This window comes from Natator depressus, chromosome 3 (assembly GCF_965152275.1).
Source record: "Natator depressus isolate rNatDep1 chromosome 3, rNatDep2.hap1, whole genome shotgun sequence".
NCBI lineage: Eukaryota > Metazoa > Chordata > Testudines > Cheloniidae > Natator > Natator depressus.
This window is the reverse complement of record NC_134236.1, coordinates 118,898,399-118,921,733: the sequence shown is the minus strand read 5'-3', so window position 1 is coordinate 118,921,733 and position 23,335 is coordinate 118,898,399. Positions and strand designations below refer to the sequence as shown.

Here is a 23,335-nt window from a genome sequence, read left to right as displayed (position 1 = left end):
AGGTTCTGGCTCCGAGCCAGGTTGTATTAGTTAAATGTGGGTTCAGATTTTCCACTGCATATTCTGTCACTGTATTTCCGATTAGACTGTCACTGAGGTACAGAGGAGATGTGTACCCTTTTGAGACCATTCAGCTTTAAACCAACAGGACCTTTCACTGAAGAACCTAGGGAGTGGAGATTATGCCAAAAAGAAGGTACTGGCATCGGTAACATCTTCCACAACCTATGAATAAAACACTCCTGACATAACAGGAAATCTCCTGCAAATCTACTTATAAAGTGCTGGCCACAGAGGTCAAAATGATGAGAGTGGCACGACCTTGGGCAAATTTTACTGCAAGTCAGAGACCTAATGGGAGAGTTAATGACCAGCAATGACATTCCTTAACAATAACAGAGAAGGGTCTTCTTCCTTCTTTAAAATCACCACAGCAAACACTACACCCACTGAGGCGGTGGGTCGGGAGGGAGAGGAAGGGAGAGAAAATGCCCTACACAGCATCATCCAGAACAACCTTTCAGAATTCAACTTGCCCATTCCTACTTTTCATGGATAAGCAAAATACGATTACTATTGTCATCACCATTGCAATAAGGATGAGTCAATAGATTTTTGTGCCTAGGATGGTAAACGTTCATGACAATTTTGCAAGGCTGATTTAAAGCATCTTCATCTTTTTGGATCAATCACTAGAGTTGGGGAATCAGTGAAGGAGTGAAAAAAATCTTATAATAGTTTCATAAAACTATAAAACTCACTGTTCAAATATCAACTATGATACAGTTGCTCCAACTGTATGGAACTAATTATTTAATTTTAAGAAAAGGTTTCCCCATAAAGGAAAGCGTTCATTCTCATGTGAATCTTCTAGATGTTGAACCATTTTCACTTATCTAAAAAAAAATAGTAATTTTACACGTTGCACACTGTGTGCATTACTGGATAAGACGTAGTGCTGAACACTCAGGGAGAACAAAAATTATAATCCAAAATCAAAGGCAATGCAGTCATAAAAATGTGCAGATTTATATAGGATTCACTGTAAAAATATCTCCAGGCTAATCATAAATTGTTCTAGCATCCTCAAGATTTCCCACTGCTACCTTCCCCTTTTATTCAAAGAAAAAAGCAATGACTCAAAATGGAAGCTCAGTAATTATTTACAGCTCAGTATGTAAACTGTAAAATGACTGGCAAAGTTCTTAGCACATCAACTTAGATATATGTAAGCAAGACATTCTTTCCCTGTGGTAGGCGGCCCCATGTCAAGTAACTATGCGCTAGAACTTGTCCTGTGCTACCTGTTCAAAGGGAACTGCGCAAGAATATTTCAAGCTCTGACAGATACCACTTCGTGCAAAAACATCCACAGGAGTATTACAAAAAAAGACAGCAGCGATGTTTCAGCAAACCCTGTGTCAAGAAAGGTGCTCTCCTACATTTTTATTGACACACAAGAAGTGAATGATCATTCCTTATATAATCTGTGTCAGCAGTGCAGATACTGCTTTTCTAGAGGTCCACAGTCCTTTCCACACATCCCCAAAACCCTTTCATTTAAGATTTTACCTCCCTCCACTGGGAGTGGGACTGAACATGGCAAATATTCTGATTTAACTCTGAAATCTTCACAGACAGGAAAAAGTACCCAGTAAAAAACTGCAAGCTGTATTTTACAGCACTCTACTACTAAATGACTAAAGGATTAGTGGGGCCCAAAATGTTTTGTCTTTTCCATCAGCAGCTGTTTATAAATTTTTAAGGACTTTTTATAACCAATTTTAAAAGGATCTAGAACTCACATACCTCTGCCTATTCTTGTAAATGGGATACATTGGACCATGTCTGCTTTAAAAAAAATACCTTTCAACTAAAAAAAGTGTTTTCTTCACTAAGGAGAGCACCAAATGTAACCTACATTTTGACATTCTTTATAACAATAGCTACTACTAAACTTCAGAATAACGTTTTATTTTATTTTCTGAATTTAAGAGCATTCTTCTGGTTTTACAGAAAATGTATAGTAGTTACAGAAGCCCTGTAGGCAAATGGAAAATGATCCAAGTAGGAACAGTTATAATACTTTACACTTATTTTTAACAGGCTCTGAAGGCATTTCACAAAGGTGGGCAAATATTATCTCTCACTTTACACCTGTAGAAAAACTAAATCAGAATACAGAAAGCAAAAAATATTCAATTACAACAGACAAGATTCAACAAGCTAACAGAGAGGTACAATGGAGATTAACAAGATGGGGGGAAAAGCAGAATCCACAGTTAAAGGCATACAGGAGCATTTCTTATATAGCAGTGTTATGTTATAAAACTCCAAAAATAAAGAACAAATGTCTGCAGTGATGGCATTTATCAAGTGTACTTTTTACCACTTGGTCCAAGATTACACCTTTATTCAGATCATAGAACCTCCAAATCTCCATTGTAGGGAGGATATATGCAATGTTCCCTCTAATTTTTTCCATCCATGTGTGGAATGATTTTTGTTATATGCACCAGTATCGAGGTAATGTGCAGATGTGTGCCACCAGTAGAAACAAAAAACCTAGATATATATTTTAAAAAGTTACCATCGAGATAATTACTCCACCCAGGACAGGTTAGGCATTTTAGAACTCAATACTAAATTTAAGCATAAGAGAGAAATAAAATTATGAAATGCATAGACCAGTCCAGAAACTAAAATAACAGTACTTTGAACAAATACAATTACAGAGAATATATGTGCATTGCAGGAAGTACCAAGAAGTAACAACAACAACACAGGCATGTGTTGGGAGGTGAGTGTGAGACAGACACAGAGACTGTGTGACAGAGTGTGTGTGTGACAGTGTGTGTGTGTGTGACAGAGACAGATAGTGTGTGTGTGTGTGTGTGTGTGTGTGAGACACAGAGACAGAGACGTGTTGTGTGTGACAGTGTGTATGTGTAAGATAAGTGTGTTTGTGTGTGTGTAAGAGAGACTGTGTGTGTGTGGGTACATGTGTGTGAGAGAGACAGACTGTGCATGTAACACAGATGGGGTGTGTGTGTGTGTGAGTGAGAGCGTGGGGGTAACAGAGAGAGAGTGTGTGTGTGAGACAGAAAGAGTGAGTGTGAGAGACAGACTGTGTGTGAATGTGTGAGACAGAGACAGCGTGTTGTGAGGGAGATAGACTCTGTGTGTGTATGAGAGACACAGAGACAGCATGTGTGTGTGTGTGTGTGTGTGACAGACAGAGACACACACAGAGACTCTGTGTGTGTGTATGTGTGTGAGTGAGAGATTGAGAGAGACACAAAGAGTGTATATGTGTAAGAGAATGAGAAAGACAGAGACTGTGTGTGTGCATGTGAGAGATTGAGAGAGAGACACGGGGGGTGGGAGTGGTGTGTGTGTGTGTGTGTGTGTGTGTGTGTGTGAGAGAGAGAGAGAGAGAGAGAGAAACACACAGAGAAAGTGTGTGTATGCTGGCTTTTGGGGAAGTCAATGAGAGACCGTGCACTGTCTCTTGAAGGCACTCACACCAGAAGGCTCAGACCACAGCAGCTGCCAGCAGCTTTCCTACTCCTCAGCCCTGTCTCCCCTCCTCTGCTCTGCAGAGATGGGGTACATGGGCAGGGGGCAGGCTGCGGAGAAGGAGACCCTGACATCAGCGCCCCTCTTTCCCCACCCCAAAACCCCATGAAGCAGCTGGCCAGGGGCTCGAAGACAGAGGGCAAGAACAACGCGGTTGTAGAGCTGTGGAGGGAGGAGCACCTGAATACACGCCACCATGCGTGGCACTTGATTCACTCCTGGGCAGCCGCACAACCACGCAGCTTAGAGGGAACACAGGATATATGGAATTTCTTACGGCATCATCTTCAGGGCTTGAGAATTCCACTCACCTGCTCTGCAGCAGCAAGAAAGATTTTTTTCTTTGTGAGTGTGAGGCCTAACCCATCAATTTCTGCAGAATTTAATCTTTCATTGTAAAATATAAATTTCTATCTAAGACAACCTTCTAAATATACACTGAGCATAAACCCATTAAGTACTGTCTTCCTGAATCTGCAGAGGGCTATGTCCAGTACCTCTGCCTGAGTTTTAACTCATGGTTATGCCAAGCAGTACTGAAATGAAAACTGACTGGATACACACTGGTCAGCTTCCACCGGTGCTTTTAGAATGCTGTGGGCCACAGCCGAATTGTCAAAAATCATGTTAATTTTATTGTGCTGCTGACTGGGAAAGTCAGGAGCAGCAGCACAATGCATTATTCAAGGAGAAAAAAAGGACCCTTAAACAGAGGCTTGCAGAGGAACTGCCCCCCCCCTTGCCCACAGAATCAATGTGTTTCTAGCAATGAACCGCACATATTTACTTTTCCTGTTTGCACAACATTAAATAGTTCAGAGAAACAGACAGTCCTGTAAAAGAATTAAGTAACTCTGCCAATCTGGCCTACAAAGCATAAAGAACACTCAAAACAAATACGTTGCTTTTATAATTAAAACCTCATCTTTCCCAAGTGGCTGCCTAAACCTTGCTCATTTAGATCAGAACCTTGTATCAAAGCACAAGTTTATACAGAGTTTTCCCAAAACCGAGGGAACTCTACCTCTGTTCTATGGAATATAGTAATAAAGAGTGTGATGTGCCCCTTTGACATAAATATCAAATATCAAAGCAAGGGGTCACTTATTTTTCCCCAAAGAGACACCTTTTAAAGTAAAAATTTGAATTTATTTTCTAATGTGGACTTGCTAAAGGGAAAATATGTAACAACTTGGTTAACAATGCCTATATATCTTATCCTTAAAGCATCAATCCAAATAGCACAATGTTGCTAAATAAAAATAGCCAGAAAGGAGAAAAAGGGGTAGCACACATACAAATATGAGAAAGACCTGGATTCCTCTCCCCACCACGCTTTATTATTTATTTTTAAAGTATCTGAGGATTCATATATTCAATGCTTATAACCAATAATGCAGGAATTTAATACTCTTGCTTTATTTTAAAGAAAAACAAACTACGCACCACCGGTGCAAGTGCAGCTCCAGTGAAAGAAGTGGTCACACTCCAGCCTGTAAAGTAACAAAAGCCTGTGAAAAGTGGATGGGCTTTAAGCAGTACTCCTACTTTCCCTTCATTCCATCTGCACCTACTTTTAATTTCGTCTTCAAAAAAGAAAATGAAAAACCAAAAAAATCAAGGGAATTAAACCTTCTGATTCAATATTTGCATTGGGATCTTCCTCTGCCCCTGAGATGGGAGGAAAATACCAACGTTTAGTGAAAGCTATAAGCAGCAAAGTGATATATGAAGAGCTGACAAAAGCTATGGAAACTCTGGTGTCAGAATAGAAGCGATCCAAATAGAAGAAATAAGGAACTTAAATAAAAACAAAACAACATACACACCCCCAATTTTACATTCACGGGTAAAGCTATGTCCAATAAAACATTTACATGAGACGGTGAGCAGGCATGATCCTACTTCTTGAATTTACACGCTGTTCAACGTCAACTACACAAAAGAGGGTTGACAAAGATTTTTTACTTTTTTGTAGTATTGATCATTCCACCACAAGCTATTTTTCAAATCAAAAAGGTCTAATTATTTTTAAAAGAATTTTATTTAATTGATTCTAGTTTAATAGGTTTTTTTTTAAAAAAAGGAGAGAGAAGGTGTGGGGCGAATGGGAGTCTAACTAGACCGTGAGCTGTTGAGAACTCAGAGACAATCATTTAAAAAAGGCACCTCAGCACCAAAAGAGCCACAACTTCCAAATTTTACTATATAGGTTTATTACCATTTTTTAGGTCCCCAGAGCAGCCTGCCCGTGTCTGGATGATCCCATTCCACTCATGCATCCTAGAGTACAATGGAATAGCAACATTATTGCCTTTATAAGTCTACTTCATTCAATATTTAACTTTTTGGTGCTTTTGAAGATTTTATCCAAGTGACATAGGTGTCAAAGCCCCGTTTTCAAAAGAGACTTAGACACTCAGAAGCCTTAGTCCCTTTCAATGAGACTTAGGCGTCTACATTCAAAAATATGGTTTTGTCTCCTACATCACTTAAAATGCTTTTGAAAAATTTTACCCAATAGTTTAAAATGTTAAGTATTCTTATTTTATTGGTTAAAAATCAGAAAACTTCAGAAAAGAACTTAGAATCACTTGTTTTTTTAAACAACATTTCTGATTGCCTTTTTAAAAAGGACAGCATTTAATTAGCACAATAATAAATGCACTAGAGGCTCCATCTGACCCACTCTACTGTTGCCAGGCCGGAATTCTGCCTACTGGATCTCAAGGGGCTGATTCTGATCATGCTTACAATAATGTCAATCAAGGGTAACTCAACTGAACTCCAATATCATGAGATCAGAATCAGGCCCATTGAGTGAAATCCTGACTTCACTGAACTCAATGGCAAAACTCCCATTGACTTCAATGAATCAGGATTTTACCCCTTATCTACAGTTCCACTATTAGCCATGGGAAACATACGCCCTCTTCATTTTAAAACTCAAATACCAGCGACTCCCTTGCGCCCACTGCACTAGTTCAGATTTATGGACAATTGATAGTACGTGTTGATAAGCTTATATCAGCTATATATAACATTTTCAAAATGTCCAGTGGGTATATTGTAGCAAGTGCAGTCGAAATGCTACTACATATATATGTTGGTTGTAGTTAGTTAAAACATTATGAGCACAAAACTCTCCTTTGATAAATATAATCGACAAAGAGCGGTTAGCTAAAGTTATAATACAAACAGTAGCGGTTAATTATCCTTAACCTAAACCTCCTCGTTAGACATTAACTGACAGTTATTAAACATAATTCCACAGCAGAGTTTTCTTAAAATGAGACACTTATTTCCCTATGGATTTAAATACCTTAATTCATGTCTCAAGCTGCCATGCAAAACAAGCTGTCCAAAAATAAATGATTCCCCTGCTTCACTCAGCAGAGAGAAAACTGCCCTGTCCCCTACTGCTGATAATCAAAATTCAAGTTTACTAGCTACATAGCACTTTGACTGACAGCTAGTTCTTTTCATATAAAAAATTCTCAACAACAAAATCCTTCGTATAGGGGAGAAATGTGCCTTGCCATCTCCCAAAACAGCAACCTTTCCAAATCCCCAATAAACAATAAACACTTCTGTAGGTTTTCCTCGCTTTTCCTTTCCATGAGCAGCACCAGTTCCAATTTGGTCTAGCTGCACAACAAATGTTATTATATTCATCAAGGTGTTCAGATTAAAGCACAATAACTTAGCAGTATGGAGAGAAAAACTTAATTAGAAAAATATATTTATTAAATGTATACATATCAATTGCCACACTCTCAAAGATCAATGTTAAATGAGCATTTAATGAACATCTGTGAAGAAGTGGTGAGACTGAAATTCTGGCACCAGTGTCCCTTCCAAGACAGCACTCTGCCATCCGCTTGAAGGAACAGCGCTGTTTCCTTGAGGCAGCTGACACTTTCTGCTTAACCTACAATTTTTTCTACACAGTTCTAAAGAAATGATAGAAGCATTTCAGTGATTTCTATTTTCCATAATAATACAATTCTGCTACTTAAGGGATTTCCTTCAGTAAACATTGTCAGATGACCAGTGTTAAGATGAAGAGCTAAGCTACCATAAAGACCCCAACTTATGTCAAATCTGATTCTGCGATTATCTGTAATCTATGCTCACCTCCCTCTATGGAGTGAATTACACTGAATGGAAGGGATAATTCTAAAGGAGACAATACAGCATAAAGCCTTATCCCACCATGAACTAAAGTGGCTGCCTTTTTTCAATTTAGTCAATGAGGCTTAGCACCAGAGAGAAAGAAAGAAAAACACTGAACACTTTCCAACAGTCTGCACAACACACACACTTTTTAGTGTTTCTATAAACCTAAAATATAAAATCCCATTTCTTTACAAGACAAAGGACAACCGCAACTTTGATTTTGTAATGATTAATGGTTGAATATCAAAAGATCGACTCTTAAAGATGACCTAAAAAGGAAAACAAATGGGGTCAGGCCCTTTTTCCCCCTCTTTAAGATGCATAAAGAGAGGTCTACAAGATTCCCCCATCAAAGAAGTTTTTTTTCTCCCTTCTGCCTTATTATTTTGTCTACCGTGTTCTTTTCCTGGAAGTTTATAGACGACTGGTAGAATGACTAAGATACCATTCAAATAACACCTTGAGTGAAGAAATTACTTTTATTCAAACTCTTCAAAACTCTTTGAATTAAACAGACATTAAAAAACATACTAAAGCGGGGAGGAAAAAGTCGCCTTCTTAAAGATTCAACCACCCTTCTTTGAATTAATATTCCAAATATGTAGAAAATAAAAAATAACCAGAACTTCCCACCCCCTATAGAGTCACACTGATATTTTTCCCCTAAAAAATAACAGAGCAAACATTCTACTTTCTCCCTCCTTCCCTCTACCATCCACACCAATATACCTACTAAAAACAATTTCAGAACATAAACTGCAATCTAACCACAATTCTGTCACAGGATTAAGACAATATGTACACTAGTGAAGGAAATATATATACAGCTGGACTAGTTTTCCTTGTATATATGCATTAGCTTCCAATTACTAGGTTGAAGCAAATCATTATCATGAACCCCACCTTCTTCTCGGCATACTTCAATCTTCTGGAATTAAAAGATTTCACAAAGTAACACACACGCCAGTCACCCAGCAGCTAGTACGCTAGTGTTTGCTAGCTATAAAAAAATCTACCTGCCAAGTCAACAGCCAATTGATTTCCTTGGTTTAAACTGGACATTTTCTATCTGGGATGTCACCCAAGGTGAGCACTGTGAACAGGTAATCATATTGATGCTGCTATAGTTCTGGCTGACTTGCAGTTTCCATTATAATAAAGCCTTACCATACATTCCCAGAGGTTTTATAACTTTCCTGGGCCTTTAAAATTTACTCCAAGTTGAAACCTGTCAACCAGAAGCAAATTTCCCCTGCTCCACCCAAACAAAAAGTGTATAAACCAAAATAAGTAAGTTGGTCTCAGAAGGTTTAAAGTTCTGCCTTTTTAATTATCGGGGATCAGACACCTTGTATAAACTGAGTTTACTGTACACACCATGGGCTCCTTGTATCCCTCCATTCCGCTCTCCCCTCACAAGCTCCCTGTGTACCATTCTCCCATCCCACTGTATTTCAAAAAGACTCTCCGCAACTCCCCCAATCACTCACATGCCAGTGGTTCGGTGTACTCCCCATTCAGCTCTCCTCCCATACCATCCCCCCCACTCTCCCTCCCCCATAACAGAGACTGTGTGAACCCCCATTCCCACTTCCCCCCATGCCATTCATTCCACACACACACTGACATGCCAAAGGCTCTGTGTGCTCCCCCTCTTTCCTCATACCAGGTTCCCCCATTCTCCATCCCATGGCAGAAACTCTGTGTTTGCCCCCAATCCCCTCTTTCCAACCATGGCCCCCATTCCAGGTTCTCCAGTCACCCCCCAACAGGAGTTGTGTGCCCGAGTCTCCCTTCTCCCAATTCCAGGGGTTCTGCGTGCACTCCTATTCCCCCCATACCAGGGTCCCCCATTCTCTTCCCCATGATCAGGGCTCTGTGTGCCCTCCCATTACTCCCTCCACCCATTCCAAAGACCCTCTCCCTTCCCCCATAGTAGGGGTTCTGTGTGCCCTCCATTCCCTCCCCTGCCCCATGGCAAGGGTTCTATGTGAACTCATTTCCTTCTTCCTGTTTCCACATTCTCCCCATGCCAGGGGCTCTGTCTGTCCCCCTCCCCAAGGTTGTGTGTGCCCCATTCCCCCCACCATTATTCTACTTTCTGTCTGAGACCTAAGTCATTCAGGGTGTCAACATGTTAAACTCTATTGGCAAGATGAGCAGAGAGGAGCAAGGGTATTGTTATGCTAGCGGGTGTTAATGGATGCCCTCAACCAGTTGTCTGACCCACAGACAACCACAGCGCTGCTTGAGACTGTGGCTGTGCTAAAGACCTGGCAGGAGCTTCCTGAGTTCTCCATCTTTCCCCAAAATCAGTAGGATTCTTCCTGGAGGCAGTATTCAAAAGTTATCACATTACAGGGGGACAGACAGACAAATGCCACTGAGTTGAGTGTAAGGCCTTTGAAAACTCAGCCAATAAAGACACTTAGAAGGTGCATTTTTGCACTCTTAACACTCAATATTTTTAAAATGAAATATGAGAAAATTATCAGTTCACAATCCAGTTTGACTGCATTTGGATATTTTGAAGTTTAAGGTACCAGTCTTACAAATGACTCAGCGTGAGCAGGTTCAAAGTGGGAGCAGAGATCCCTACCTAGAGTCTGCAGGATCAAAAGTCAAAATTAGAAAAAGGCAGTTATATTCAGCTTTAACTGGCTATTAAGAATGGCTACTGTACATACATATGCAACTATTTTCCATAAAGATTTTACTATGCATCTCACAACACAATCTTATTTTACACAATAAGATGTTGTTCCAGTCCATAAGAATATTTAATACATCCTAAACATCAATTATCCAGTGATTGACTGATTAAATAGGCCCATCGCAGCACTGAAAGGACTATCCTATTATTTCAAACATTTATCTATATATTCAGGCTTTCAGACTTGGTTGAAAAACGTATAACTTTTCATAAACTATTGTATGGTTGGTTTGGTTTTTTGGAAGAGATTATTTCCTTTTTTTAAGCTGAGGAATGGAAAATATTACAGGCAGAGTATGTGTGTGGGGGGGGGGTTAATAAAACACAACCTTAATTTTAATAGAAATGTTGATATCTTTTTAATTTCAATTAAAACTTTATTTAAACATTTTCCTACAGAGCTTGGAAGCCAAGCACAACAGTATTTTGCAAATACATGAGAACAAGAAAGTGAAACTGACCAGTATAGTTTCATTATCAAAGTGCTAAAGGGAGGAAAAGAACTGAGGAAGAGTAAGTCAGATGTTAAAAACAATTTCCTTTTCAATTATCTGATATTGTTATTAGTAACAGTGTAGAGAAAATATTTTCTATCAACATATTTGACATGGGACCTCATATTTGGAAAAATGTGGGTGCTCACTATCTTTGATTTTCAGACCAATTAATTTTATTTCAATACTGTCTCTTTAAAATTCTAGGCAATACATAAAAGACAAAAAATTAAAAGCTCTTATTATGTCTTTAAATGTACAACATAACCTCTCTCTAAAGTCCTGCCTAAGCAGGGATGTCACCACATTATAAGCTTAAAATTACATCTGTCCCACACAGAAAAATTGTCCCTAATTTTGTCACTTACATAAGAAATGCAGTACCATGAAACTGAAGTTATGGAAAATGTTATTTAAAACTAAAGAAATTACACCTATATCATTTTAATAATCAAGTGCAATGAGTTTAAATAAATAAAGATCTATTAAGACTCCAGAACATTAACAGAATAAATTGATGGAATTAAAAACTCACAAATGAATACATTTTAAATTCAAGTATTTGAAAAACCACCTCTTTTTCTACTGCTCTGTCAGGACCTGAATTCTGATTTTTAATAAAAGAGTTGATCACATTAGAATAAATTAATCATAAGCAAGCAAAAGCTGGGTTCTTGATACAGATCTAGTGGTATGTTATGACACTTTCTCTCAGCAGAAACCCAGAACTGTGAACTCAAAAAAAGGAGTTTCAAATACAGTTCTAAAATGCATTTACATTGCCATTTTAAATCTACTTAAGTGTTCTGTTAATGCATAGGCATCTACAATGGTTTCTAGGCTATGCTCAGATTGTGCAAACAGTTTACAAACGTGCAATTTTACTCAACACAACTAGTCCTCCTGAACCGGAACTTAAACATGCTGTACATGTTAAATATTTATCTGTGGACTTAAAAAAAAAAAAAAGGACTTTTAAGACAACCATATTCCTCTTAAGCAGGCCTAGACACAGGAGAAATATGTTTTTGTCTTCATTGGTAATCCCATGGAGAAACTATTAGACAGAAAGATACAGAGGTCTGTTCTACCTGGCACGAATAGCAAAGGAGTATATTCTCACACCAAGAATTAAGAGATTGTGTGAAGGAATAAATTTGCCACATATAACACCAGAGAAGAGAGCACAGAAACGAGGTCCCTGAGAGGATGGCGCAAGACCAAGCAGAGTTTTGGGGAGTCTTCTCTATTGCATGTACTTTATGAAGCGGTTTGATTTGGTAGCCTTTTACACCCACTCTGCAGAGGTAAACAGCTACAAAAAGTGCAAGGCAGTGTAGTATTAGGCCCCAGGAGAGAGATTTTGAAACTGTAGATAGCAGTCCACAGACTCTGTAGCCATGGTTTCCAGTAGGAATATTTTTAATCCAAAAATATCATTGTAATCATTTTTAGATTTTTAAAAACATTTTCTTCAAATATCTGCAAAGTCTTGGAACGCATATAAGCAGAATTTCAAGTGTTACAGTCTTTGGGGTTGTGTGTGCCCATCTGACACATACACATCATTTGTGCATTTATACAGAAGATAATTCAACTCCTTTGAAGTTACAAGGTAAGTAATTCTGATATCCACATGAGAAGAGAAAATGATTTATCTTGTAATTCTGCGTCTCTGAAGTTATAATCTTGCAGGATTCTCACACCTGAATCTTGGCTCCATAACCAGGCAGAACTTCCCCATATACTAAAGGGTTTTTTGGTTGCTTGGTTGGTTGTTTCTAAGGGAAGTAGTAGTGGGTGAGAGCATGAGTCATTCCACAACTAAAGCTGCATGTCACTACACAGAGGCTAACAACCACCTTTGATATCTGCAGTACTTTCTTCACCAACAGGTCCAACATAGTATCCAAGAGAATGGTAACCCTATTGGATTGGAGTTCCTGGCCCAGCTTTCTCAGTCATAAGCCCTTCTGGTTTCTACCAAACCAACTCAGTCTGCCAATACAGCCAGCTGTTTAAAAGAGTTACAGTAAAATCAGTTCCTCAAACAGAGTTGCTGTCATGGCACTCTTTTGCAGAAGAGATATACTTGGCATCAGAAGAGCCCCGAGCTCTTGTGACCAACTAGGAATCATTGTCTCCCTGCTCCCACACAGTTAATTGATCATGGCATGCTGTCAGGGGAGCCTGGAGCATCAACCAGGGCTCAAAAGGCACTGACTGACTGTATAGAGACAGTCAGTGCACGAGGAATCAGGGATACCAGCATCAAAATCAATATTTATGGCCAATGCTTCAGAAGCTTGGGGTGTAGACATCTACCTTGATGTTCCCATGTGTTCAGATTGTGCTGACAGTTCCAACAATTCTAGATACATGTAAGTTTGCTATGATTTTCCTCCCCTCAAAAAGCTCTTCTTTTCCTGCAAGGGTGGGTGAAAAAGTCCACTAAAAACCCCACAAAGGATTTTATTAAATGAAACAGAAAACACTATGCGATTCACTTTAAATGAATTATTCCTCAAGCATAAAACAGGCACACATTGTCCAAAATGAGAAGTTTGCAATTCTGTAAACGAAACACAATTGACTCCACAGTTGACTAATTAGTAATGCTTTCCAATTTTATATTTGCACTGAGATACAGGTATACTTTTACCAACCTCTCTGATTTTTCAGCACCTACCTTATTACTACAATTTGACCAAACCAATCCAAGTGTACTAAACATCTGCTCGATTCATGTGGAACTGACTGGACAAGTCTTTCAAAAATTGACAAAATTCTCAGGTCAAAATGACCTGCCTTCTGTGATTTTAATTCCACAATTTCCTATTATTTTGATGCAACAATTTGTGACACAACCTCCTTCACAAACATAAATATGGGTTAAAAATCTAAATCTTCAATGTCAAGTGAGCAAGGAAATCAGGTTAACAATTCTTCAGCCTTACTTTTGCCTTTCCTTCTTGTTCTAGGTTCAACCTACACTACAACCTTTGTATATAGGATCACTAAAATTGGCAAGAAATGCAAAGGTCCTCTGAGTTGTATTTCATATTTTGTCCTTTGTGTGGTTCCAGTTCTTTTTTGTTAATTAATTCAAACTAGATTTTCACCAAGACCAGGAGAGTGATGTCATCATCCTGTACGTAATCTCTCAAATTCCTCCAAAACCTCCTTCAATGCTTTGTTAAGTTTAGTGTCTCTCTTCATGAAGCCCTTTGTAGCAGTTTCATAGAATGCACCCCCAACACGGTTAGAGACACTGTTATCCTGAGATTTCTACCAACCTTTGTTGGAAAGCTAGGTACACCATTCCCATGTTTATCTCAATCAGCCACGAGGCAGATGGTAGTTGTGAAAGAATTTTTTTAACTTCTGCTGCATTAGGTTTCTTCACAAGTTTTATGTAATGTGCTGAACACCTACATGTCAGAAATTTAGGCTGCCTGCACCAGATAAGTTCTCTCATCTTTTTTCACTATATCTTCATTGTCTGAACAAATAGTAGAGACCTCCCTGTCATACTTGTCTCTGTATCTGTGGATAGCATCATCGTCAAAATGCACACAACATTCTGCAGTTTCTTTACAGAGACAGAATCAATGGCATTCAGCAGGAACACGTTTTGTTTGTATGCATGTTTATAGCCAATTATAGGATCATTTCTCATGTTTGACCAGGCATCTTCATTAATGTTGATTCTTTTATTCTTTCTTTAATTTTTTCTCTATTTCTTCATTTGAAGCATCTATTAGTAGACCTCTAAGTTAAAATCTGCCAGTGCAGACAGCTCTAACCCCAAGCCCTGGCACACAGTGGCTGAAGTCAACTCAGGCTTATCTTTCAACAGCTTCTCCTTCAAGACCCTAAAATCTTCAGAGCTTTGAGGACTTTTGCTTGTCTCCTGCTATGGAGCTGAGATTCAGGAGTAAAATTCCTGCACAGATGGAACATTTAGGGAAAAAGCACTTACCATGCACCTTTAACCATCTCACTTGAACTCTGCCCACTAATTCCCCCTGGGATTTAGTCTAATGTTCCAAAACCTTTGGACAGCATCAAACCACCACTTTAAAACAAAACAAAACAAAAAAATAAAAACAATCTCCCAGAGACATGTTTCTTTCCCTTTCCTGCCTCCAAAGCATAGCATACCCACACTCCAATTAGACCAGCACAACTCATAGGTTTTAAGTCCAGATACCTCACAACTCATCAGATTTTCAGAAGTGTATGGTATTTCTGAGTATCTCAAATTGTTGGTTGTTCAATCTGAGACATTATAAAGCGCCCCAATTTTCATAAAGTGCTGAGCACACACCCCCTGAAAATGTTATTGTATATTATATATAAACATACAATCACTAGGCAATCAATTTCAAAAAGCATGACTGGGCCCTCTTGGTTAATATTCATGTCACAAAAGTAAAAATCCAGGCAGAAATGAAAATGTGGCATCCCGAGCCAAAGACAACTTACCACTCAGCTGGTAAGTTGGCAATTCAATTTACAAACCTGGATTCCTGCATTTTAATCCTTTGTAGAAAGGTGATAATATATTAGCAATATGAAAAGAACTGGATTCAGATCATTAGAGGTTCACGAGCCAAACACATGAAGCTCTGGAGGCTGTCCAAAACAAAATCATGCCTAGGTGGTGATGTCCGTTCAATAAAAATTCAATGTCATAATTATCCTCTCACTTTTTCCCCGAAGAGTATTAGTAATCATAACTGTAATGTTGCTCAGCCAGTTACATTAATGTTGTGAGAAGACAGATAGGGCCAGCAGCCAATCACTGTGCCAGGTCATTGCCTGTTGACAGATAATGTACAATTATCGAGCAATTAGTAAATGAAGTGAAAAATTCAAACACCCATCTCTAAACAACCTAGAATAATTCTTTTAAAAATAAAAAATATGGTTTTAATAACTTTGCTTTGGCTGTAGCTAAACAAAAAACTGAAGGCTCCTTTTTTCCACATGCCTTCCTAATGACAACTGGGTACCATTTATTAAACTGGCAAAATGCCTGGGCTGTATTAAGCTGGCAACGAAGTAAGGTGTTGGCCTCCTTTAAACCAAATCGCCTCTTACAAACAAGTAAACATCCATTTAAAAAAATCTAATGAGGAAAAAGAAAAAGTCAGATGGTGAAATGCTGCAACTCAACTCACTAACATATCTGAAGTAGCTGAGAACTCATAAGAATAGTATAGTTGAAGTTACAAGCTAATTAGACACTTCTTGTGTATTCTATGGCAATGGGTGGGTATTGGGATTAGATTTAAATAAATATATTTACCTGCAGATCATTATTTTCAGTCCTTTTCTATATTTAACACAAAATAAAGTTAAAAAAAAATCTGCAACTAGTTAGCCCATGTAGAGACAAAACACTGTTTTCCATTCACTATCAAAAAGCCTTGTGCTTGCAACTGAGTATAGAATTCTCAGTCTGCAGTAACAACTCTAATCGGAAATCTAGCAGAAATTTGCCAACATGCTTTTTTGGATAACTTTAATCTGTTTTCCCCTTCAGAAAACAACTACTGCATCTTCACTAATTTATGGTGAGAACATGAGTAATTAATCCTCTTTAAAAGGGTGGGAAAGGGGCAGAAGAGGTCACCATCAACAGTGAAATCCAACTAGACTAGGGGAGATTGTTACATTTATATATCCTCTGATACAAAAAAGAAGGAAAAAAACCAACCTTTGACTTTAAAAAGAGAGACGAAGAGAGAAAAGAAATAAACCACAGAAAGCTTCGATAAAAATCAACTCTGATACAAAGACATGACAAGCTCTCACACACTGAACAATATTGGTCTCGCTCCAGTAACCTGGTACTGTGTTAGTGTAAGCTTGGAGTTTTTCTTCTTGTGGATGAGAAAACCTATTAGGGGAGGGGAGAAAGGGAGAGAAATGGGTACCTATATTGCTTAAAAAAAAAAAAAAAAAAATCCCAAAATCCAAAGAGATGTACAGAGCTAGGTGATGTCAACCAAAATTTTTTTTGGCGTTCAACATGTTCTTCTAAAAGATATGTCTGTAGCACATTAAATAGTTTAGACGTAGTGTGAAATTTAAGGAAACAAATTTATGTCATTATTTATTCATTTTTAAAATAGCCCCTTACCTTCATTCTGAAAGCAAAACACTTTGATTTGAGCCTTTTCTTGTGGCCTGCACATTAAGGAGGAGAGGAGAGGAGAGGAGAGGAGAGAAACAAAAGCAATACAGAAAAATCCTCCACCAACCTGTTGCTGTGGATACTGTATTCCTCCCAGGGCTCCCGAGGTCCGTCCCTGCATTCCCATTGGATATCGTTGAGCTCCTGGAGGGCCATATGACTGCCCCGGGTATGGACTGCTTTGCTGTGTCTGGGAATGAGGGTTATTGCCCATTCCATACAACTGAGGTCTCTTCATTACCATTGGATCCATTGGGCTGCCCTGTTATTAAACACAAGCAAAGATCTGATTTAAACATACTGTAAGAAGAAATTAGAAACACCCCTTAGTATAGCACAGATTATATCTGCATTTATTCAGCACAGTGAACCTTTATTTTGAACACATCCAACAACGATTCGACATACAAAAATGCAGTGAAGTGTAGGGCTCTACAAGCAGCATGTTCTAATTTTCCTATTCATTAGAAAAGAGTTTTTGAAATATGGAAATGGGACTTAAAATCAGAGATATGACAAAAAGATTTTGCACTCGTAAGCAAAAAAAGAAAAAATGGCATTTACATTTTCTATTACCTCTGCAGGAGATTTAAAAAAAAAAAATCAATAAGCATACTAACATATATAATGATTAGCAATACTGTCTTTAAAGTATTCTTCCAGCTACACCAATTTTATTTAGATGTAAAAGACACAGTCTTGGGCAAAAATTTTAGCCTGGAAAAGGTGGCTCGTTTTCAAATTCATAAAAGAGATGGTGGAAGAAAAAGGAAGTTTCGAAGGAGCATTAAGCGTATGATATGTTAGATTGCAGAGCCTTTGCATTGCAAGTATGTGCATTATTAGGCTTCCAAATCATAATGTGAGTCGTAAGCCACATTTCACGTGAAAGTCAATTTGCTTCCTAGCCAGACCTCAGAAAATCCAGGACTGGAATAGTCTGGGTTTTTTTGGTTGGGTTTGCTTGTTTTTTGGGCAGGATGTACCATGCATCTGAAGAGTTTCATGACTGGTGTCAACCAGTGTGTGACACCTTAGTGTAACCTTTTTAACTAGTGAGGACCAACTGAATCAGATCAAGAGTATAAACTGTCAAGTACAGCTCTATCATGCTCCTACAGTGCTGAGCTACAGCATCTATCCTCTACCTCTTAATTAATGTGCATTAATTCAAGGTACAGAAAAGTTACACTTAAAGAAAAAAAGCCTAACACAATATTAGCTTAATTAATGGCAGGGTTTTCATAGAATCATACAAAGTAGAAAAGGAAAAGACTTATTAGTTTATCCAGTTCATTTCCCTCTGAGTGCAGGACTTCTCTACAGTATAATTTCTAAAATTTTGGCCAATCTAGTTTTAAATGTCTCATGGGGTGGGGCTCCTTTTTGGAGATTATTCCGCAGCCTAACAGGCTATGATACCAATATGTTTTTCCTGATACTCAATTTAAATTTTCTCTTTCTTAATTTCATCACACTACTGCAACTTACACTAATTTTTATTTCTTTATGTTTACATCTGGCAAAAATCTGCAGGGTATATCTCCTCCAAATTAGTCATTGCTTAGCCAACCGTATACATTTAGTTATTTTCATCTCTTTCCTCACAAATAAAATCACTCAAACCCATAATTTTTATCACTGGCCTTCTGTAACATCCCACCTATTTGGCAGTATTTTTCTGATAATGAGGTATCCAGAACTGAATGCAGTATTCCATATGTGATCATACCACAGCTGTGTAGAGGGGAACTGTTACTTCTTTGTGACATGCCACCTCTATGCAGTTATTTCAAAAGTGCATTAGCCTTTCTTGCTACCATATTAAATTGAACGCTCATCTCTAATTTGTGATTCACTATTGCTCCTAGATCTGTTTCACAGGGTTTCTCTTTTTCTTTACATATCTGACATTTCAAATTATTTTTGCCAGATTATTAGCTTGCATTTGTTTTCAAACTGAGTGTCATTGGGTAATTTTCTGTGCATATTTCATATGTCTCTAGGCCACTATGTATTATTACTATATTCTCACTATAGCGTTTGCAACGCTTTCCAATTTAGAATTATCTGTGAATTAATTAAATTGACGTTTCCTCCCCTTCCAACGCATTAAACAAGATGTTATATAAATCAAATTTAACAACACTCCCTGAGCTTCTTTCACTAGACTCTTCCCTTACTCAAAACAATGCCTGTTACCCTTCGTTTTAGGTTATTTCTTCCAAGTTTCAATCCACTTGACAATGTTCACATCCAAGCCAATTTCAACTGTAACATTTCTGCTACATGGTATCAAATATGGGGCTAAAAGTATAGGCTTCATAATTAGCAATTCCTACAGTTACAGTTACCTGACACTTTCCATTATAAGACCCTATTTTCAGTTAATAGAATCATAGGGTTTGAAGGGACCACAAGGGTCATCTAGTTTAGCCTCCTGCCAAGATGCAGGATTTGTGGTGCCTAAACCATCCAAGATGGATGGCGATCCAGCCTGCTTTTGAAGGAGCTTCCATAACCTCCCTAGGCATTCCATTCCATTATCTGCTTATAACTTTCAACTAAATTGCTTATAACTTTGCCAAACCTTAACCATTTGGACTGAAACTTTCCGGAGAGGGTCTACCTGAGGCTGACTTTTTTTTTTTTTTTAATTTGGCAAAAACAGTTCACCCATTTCTCAGAGTGAGGTTGGGGAAAAATACATTGGTTATGTTAATGTTAAAAATTCTTATAACTTTTTCACTGAGAAGCTTTAGTACCTCCATGCTTTGGTGCAGGAACTTGAAATTTGCCCAGAAAGTTATCCTAATGCCTTTTGCTCTTTCCATGAAAAATCGCCCAAATTTGGACACAGGACTGGAAGCCAGGGAGGGGGGAAACAGACAAGGAACCAGGGGGAAGGTAGTGTGTGTATGGAAGTGGAGAAGAACTGGACAAATGGAGGCATAGGACTGACTGAATAATGAGCCTGAGACAAGAAGCTGGGAGGGGGGTGACGGGGAGGAGACAGAAGAGACAGGTCTCTTCACCATTCCTCTGCTGTCAGCAAATATCTGTGAAACCCACTGGCAAAGTATGTGTCTGATCCCCCTCTTCTGGCTAGTCCACACAAGGATTACAACTTATTACTACTATCAGTTACTCTGTAAGCTCAAGAGGCATAGGAGCGTGCAGTGGCACTAGAAGTTTCAACACACTTGATGAACTTTGCAGGTGTCAATATGATTCCACAAGATGAAATTTCTGGTTTTTTCCAATTTGGATTTTTAAAAACCTAGGAAGTAACACACACACAAAAAGCTAAAAGAAAGATAAAGTCAAATACTCAAAAGTTAAGAAATGCCAAAATTAAGGTTGTCTGTGCAACCTTATTTTGGCCCCCTTGTACATATGCATTCCGATACAGTCTTTAAATTACATAACATACCATTTTTTCCCACAGGACCCCGTCTCATTCACGGCACAGGATAGACCTGCTCTAGGGACGAATCAAGGTTGTGTAGTGAATGAGGCTCCCTCATTTGCTGCCTCCCTCATTTGCTGCAAAAGCCAGAAGGTTTGCAGTAAATAACGCAGGAGATTATAGGAAAAGAAAGGATAGTCTCATGGTTAAGGCAGCTGAATGCTACCCTGGAAAACCGGATCCTATCCCTGCCTCTGCCACAGAGTTCGTACGTGATGTCACTTAAATCGAACTCTTCCCAGGTGATCACTAATTGTGCGTTCCTTATTTTCTGGGTGCCTGATGTGAAATCCTGGGGTCTGGTTTACAAAAGTACTGAGCACTCAATGCTGCAACTGAAATCAATGAGAGCTGTGCTTTGAACACATAAAGTGCTATACAAAGGTACGTGCTCAGAAAAAAATCAGGTCATAAGCATCTTAAATTGAACCCCCAAAATTAGTGGACACTTTTGACCTTAATCTCTCTATGTCTCAATTCCCCATTTAATAATAGGAATAACACTACCCCCTCATTGCACAGGTGTGTTGTGAAAATTAATTAATGTTTGTGAAGCACTTAGATACTATAGTGATATGTGCCATAGAAAAGCCCATGAGAAAATTAGTAATTAATAATAAAAATCTTGTTTCTGGCATTTTCTAACTTCTGAATGCTTCACTTTGCAATCATAACACTCTTTTAATGTATTTTTGGATGTTTATAAAGGCTGTGTCCCCCTTCTTCCATTACTATAAAATAGCAAGTTTGTTGAGCAAGATTTGTTCATTTATAAACCTATATTCAAAGTTCCTTTATCCTTTTGGAGTTCAGGTATTTTTTTCCTCTTAATATTTGTTCCATTAGTTTGCTAAAGACAGAAGTTATAGCAACAGAATGACAATTACATGTATCACTCATTTTCTGAAGATCAGAAAAAACTCTGCTTTTAGCCAGATTTCCCATACCTGTTCGCCAACACTTTTCATTGTCAGCAATACCATAAACTTATCTAATTCTTTCAAATACTCAGAAACATACACTCTCAGAAACAGCTGACGTGTACATTTACACACTTTCCAAGTACTCACTTACCTTCTATCAAAAACTATTTTACAAAGCTTTAATTACTTCTTAATTGGCCAAACTTATTTTCTTTATTTTATTATAAAAATAATAATTATAAATAAAAATAATATATTTTAGTATTCATTAATTTCATCTCGCCTCCTTTATTAACGGACTTAATTCTCTCCAAGACTATTTTCCCCCTCGATACTTGGAATAAAAACCATTTTACTGCTTTGGCTAATATTTGCTTATTCTGCTTGTCTAGTGCCCACATTTTTTTTCTTGCAAGCCTTCATGGACTGTATTTTTCTTAAGTTTCCCCTATCCTTGTTTCAATTTCTAGTGTAGGTTTCTTTTAAACCTCAGATATTTATTCAGCTGCTCATAACACCATATTGTACAATTCTTGTTCTTTGCATTCTTCTTTAGTGGTAATGTAGCCTATAGCATCTTTATTATAATGTCCTTCTTATGTCAAAAGAAAAGGAGTACTTGTGGCACCTAGGAGACTAACAAATTTATTTGAGCATAAGCTTTCGTGAGTTACAGAGCTCACAAAAGCTTATGCTCAAATAAATTTGTTAGTCTCTAAGGTGCCATAAGTACTCCTTTTCTTTTTGCGAATACAGACTAACATAGCTGCTACTCTGAAACCTTCTTATGTCAGTGTCAGATCACGTTTGTACACATGACTTCCAGACTCCAACTGCAACAAGAGCGCATATAATAATAATCCCGACTACTACTCACCTTTGAGTGCTTTAAAAACACCCAGGGTGAAATCCTAGCCCCACTGAAATCAACAGGAACTTTGTTGTTGACTTTAATGGAGCCAGAATACCACACACACCCATTTTTAGATTAACATTCCAGTACTAAAACAGAAAGAACGTGGAAACTGCCCACTGACTGAAAGGGTTAACTGAGAGCTACTCTTCTGTGCCTGCTATTTCTCCAGGATGCTCAAATGCTAAACAAAGCATCAAAAATGTATAAATTCAGCACGTTTTCATGAGCAAAAGTGGCACAATTTTACACTGCAACCTCTTATAAACGCTCAATTTCACCAGTATCACCAGAGTCTTCCCAGTCATAAGGAAACTATATAAACAAAAGCAGACCCTTGCCCCACTCCCCAAAATGTGAAAAAATTAAATGTTACATTGACCTTCCCTTCCCCAATGTACCCAGAGTACTATTGGAGGTCCTTCCTCCACAGGGTGGATTTGATTTAAATCAAACTGATTTAAATCATGATTTAAATCACTAGTCAGGAAGACTCAATTTAATCATGGATTTCTACATAAAAGTGCATTCTTGTTGGTTGTTATAACCTTAATACATATTCTTCACAACTCAGAGACAGATGAGACCCAAACTGGGTCTCTTTTACGGCCTGCTGCCATTATAGGTTTTCCCTTCTAGTGAGAGAATGGTATGGTAGATCTCAAATCAATGAAGGCTACACTCAGAAAGACTTCAAGACTTCTGGAATATGCTGCTCAAACAGTTTCACGTTTGTTTCTGCTGCCTGATCCTCCCTTCTCACATTTATCTCCAGACTTCTTCTCCTTGTCCAGATCTATTCCGCCCCCAACAATCTTCTATTCATTGAACTTTTTGAAACTTTGCACTTTTAGAGAGAG

General features: G+C 38.3%; 1 protein-coding gene across 14 annotated transcripts in view; it reads right to left on the bottom strand.

Moving 5' to 3' along the window:
• ARID1B (AT-rich interaction domain 1B) overlaps positions 1–23,335 on the bottom strand; it is a 398,456-nt gene that overhangs the window by 348,682 nt on the left and 26,439 nt on the right. For all 14 annotated transcript variants that reach the window (XM_074948671.1, XM_074948674.1, XM_074948664.1 and 11 more), the window contains exon 2: positions 17,238–17,432. In XM_074948671.1, coding sequence (XP_074804772.1) covers positions 17,238–17,432 — 195 coding nt within the window. The remainder of the gene's footprint in view (positions 1–17,237; positions 17,433–23,335) is intronic.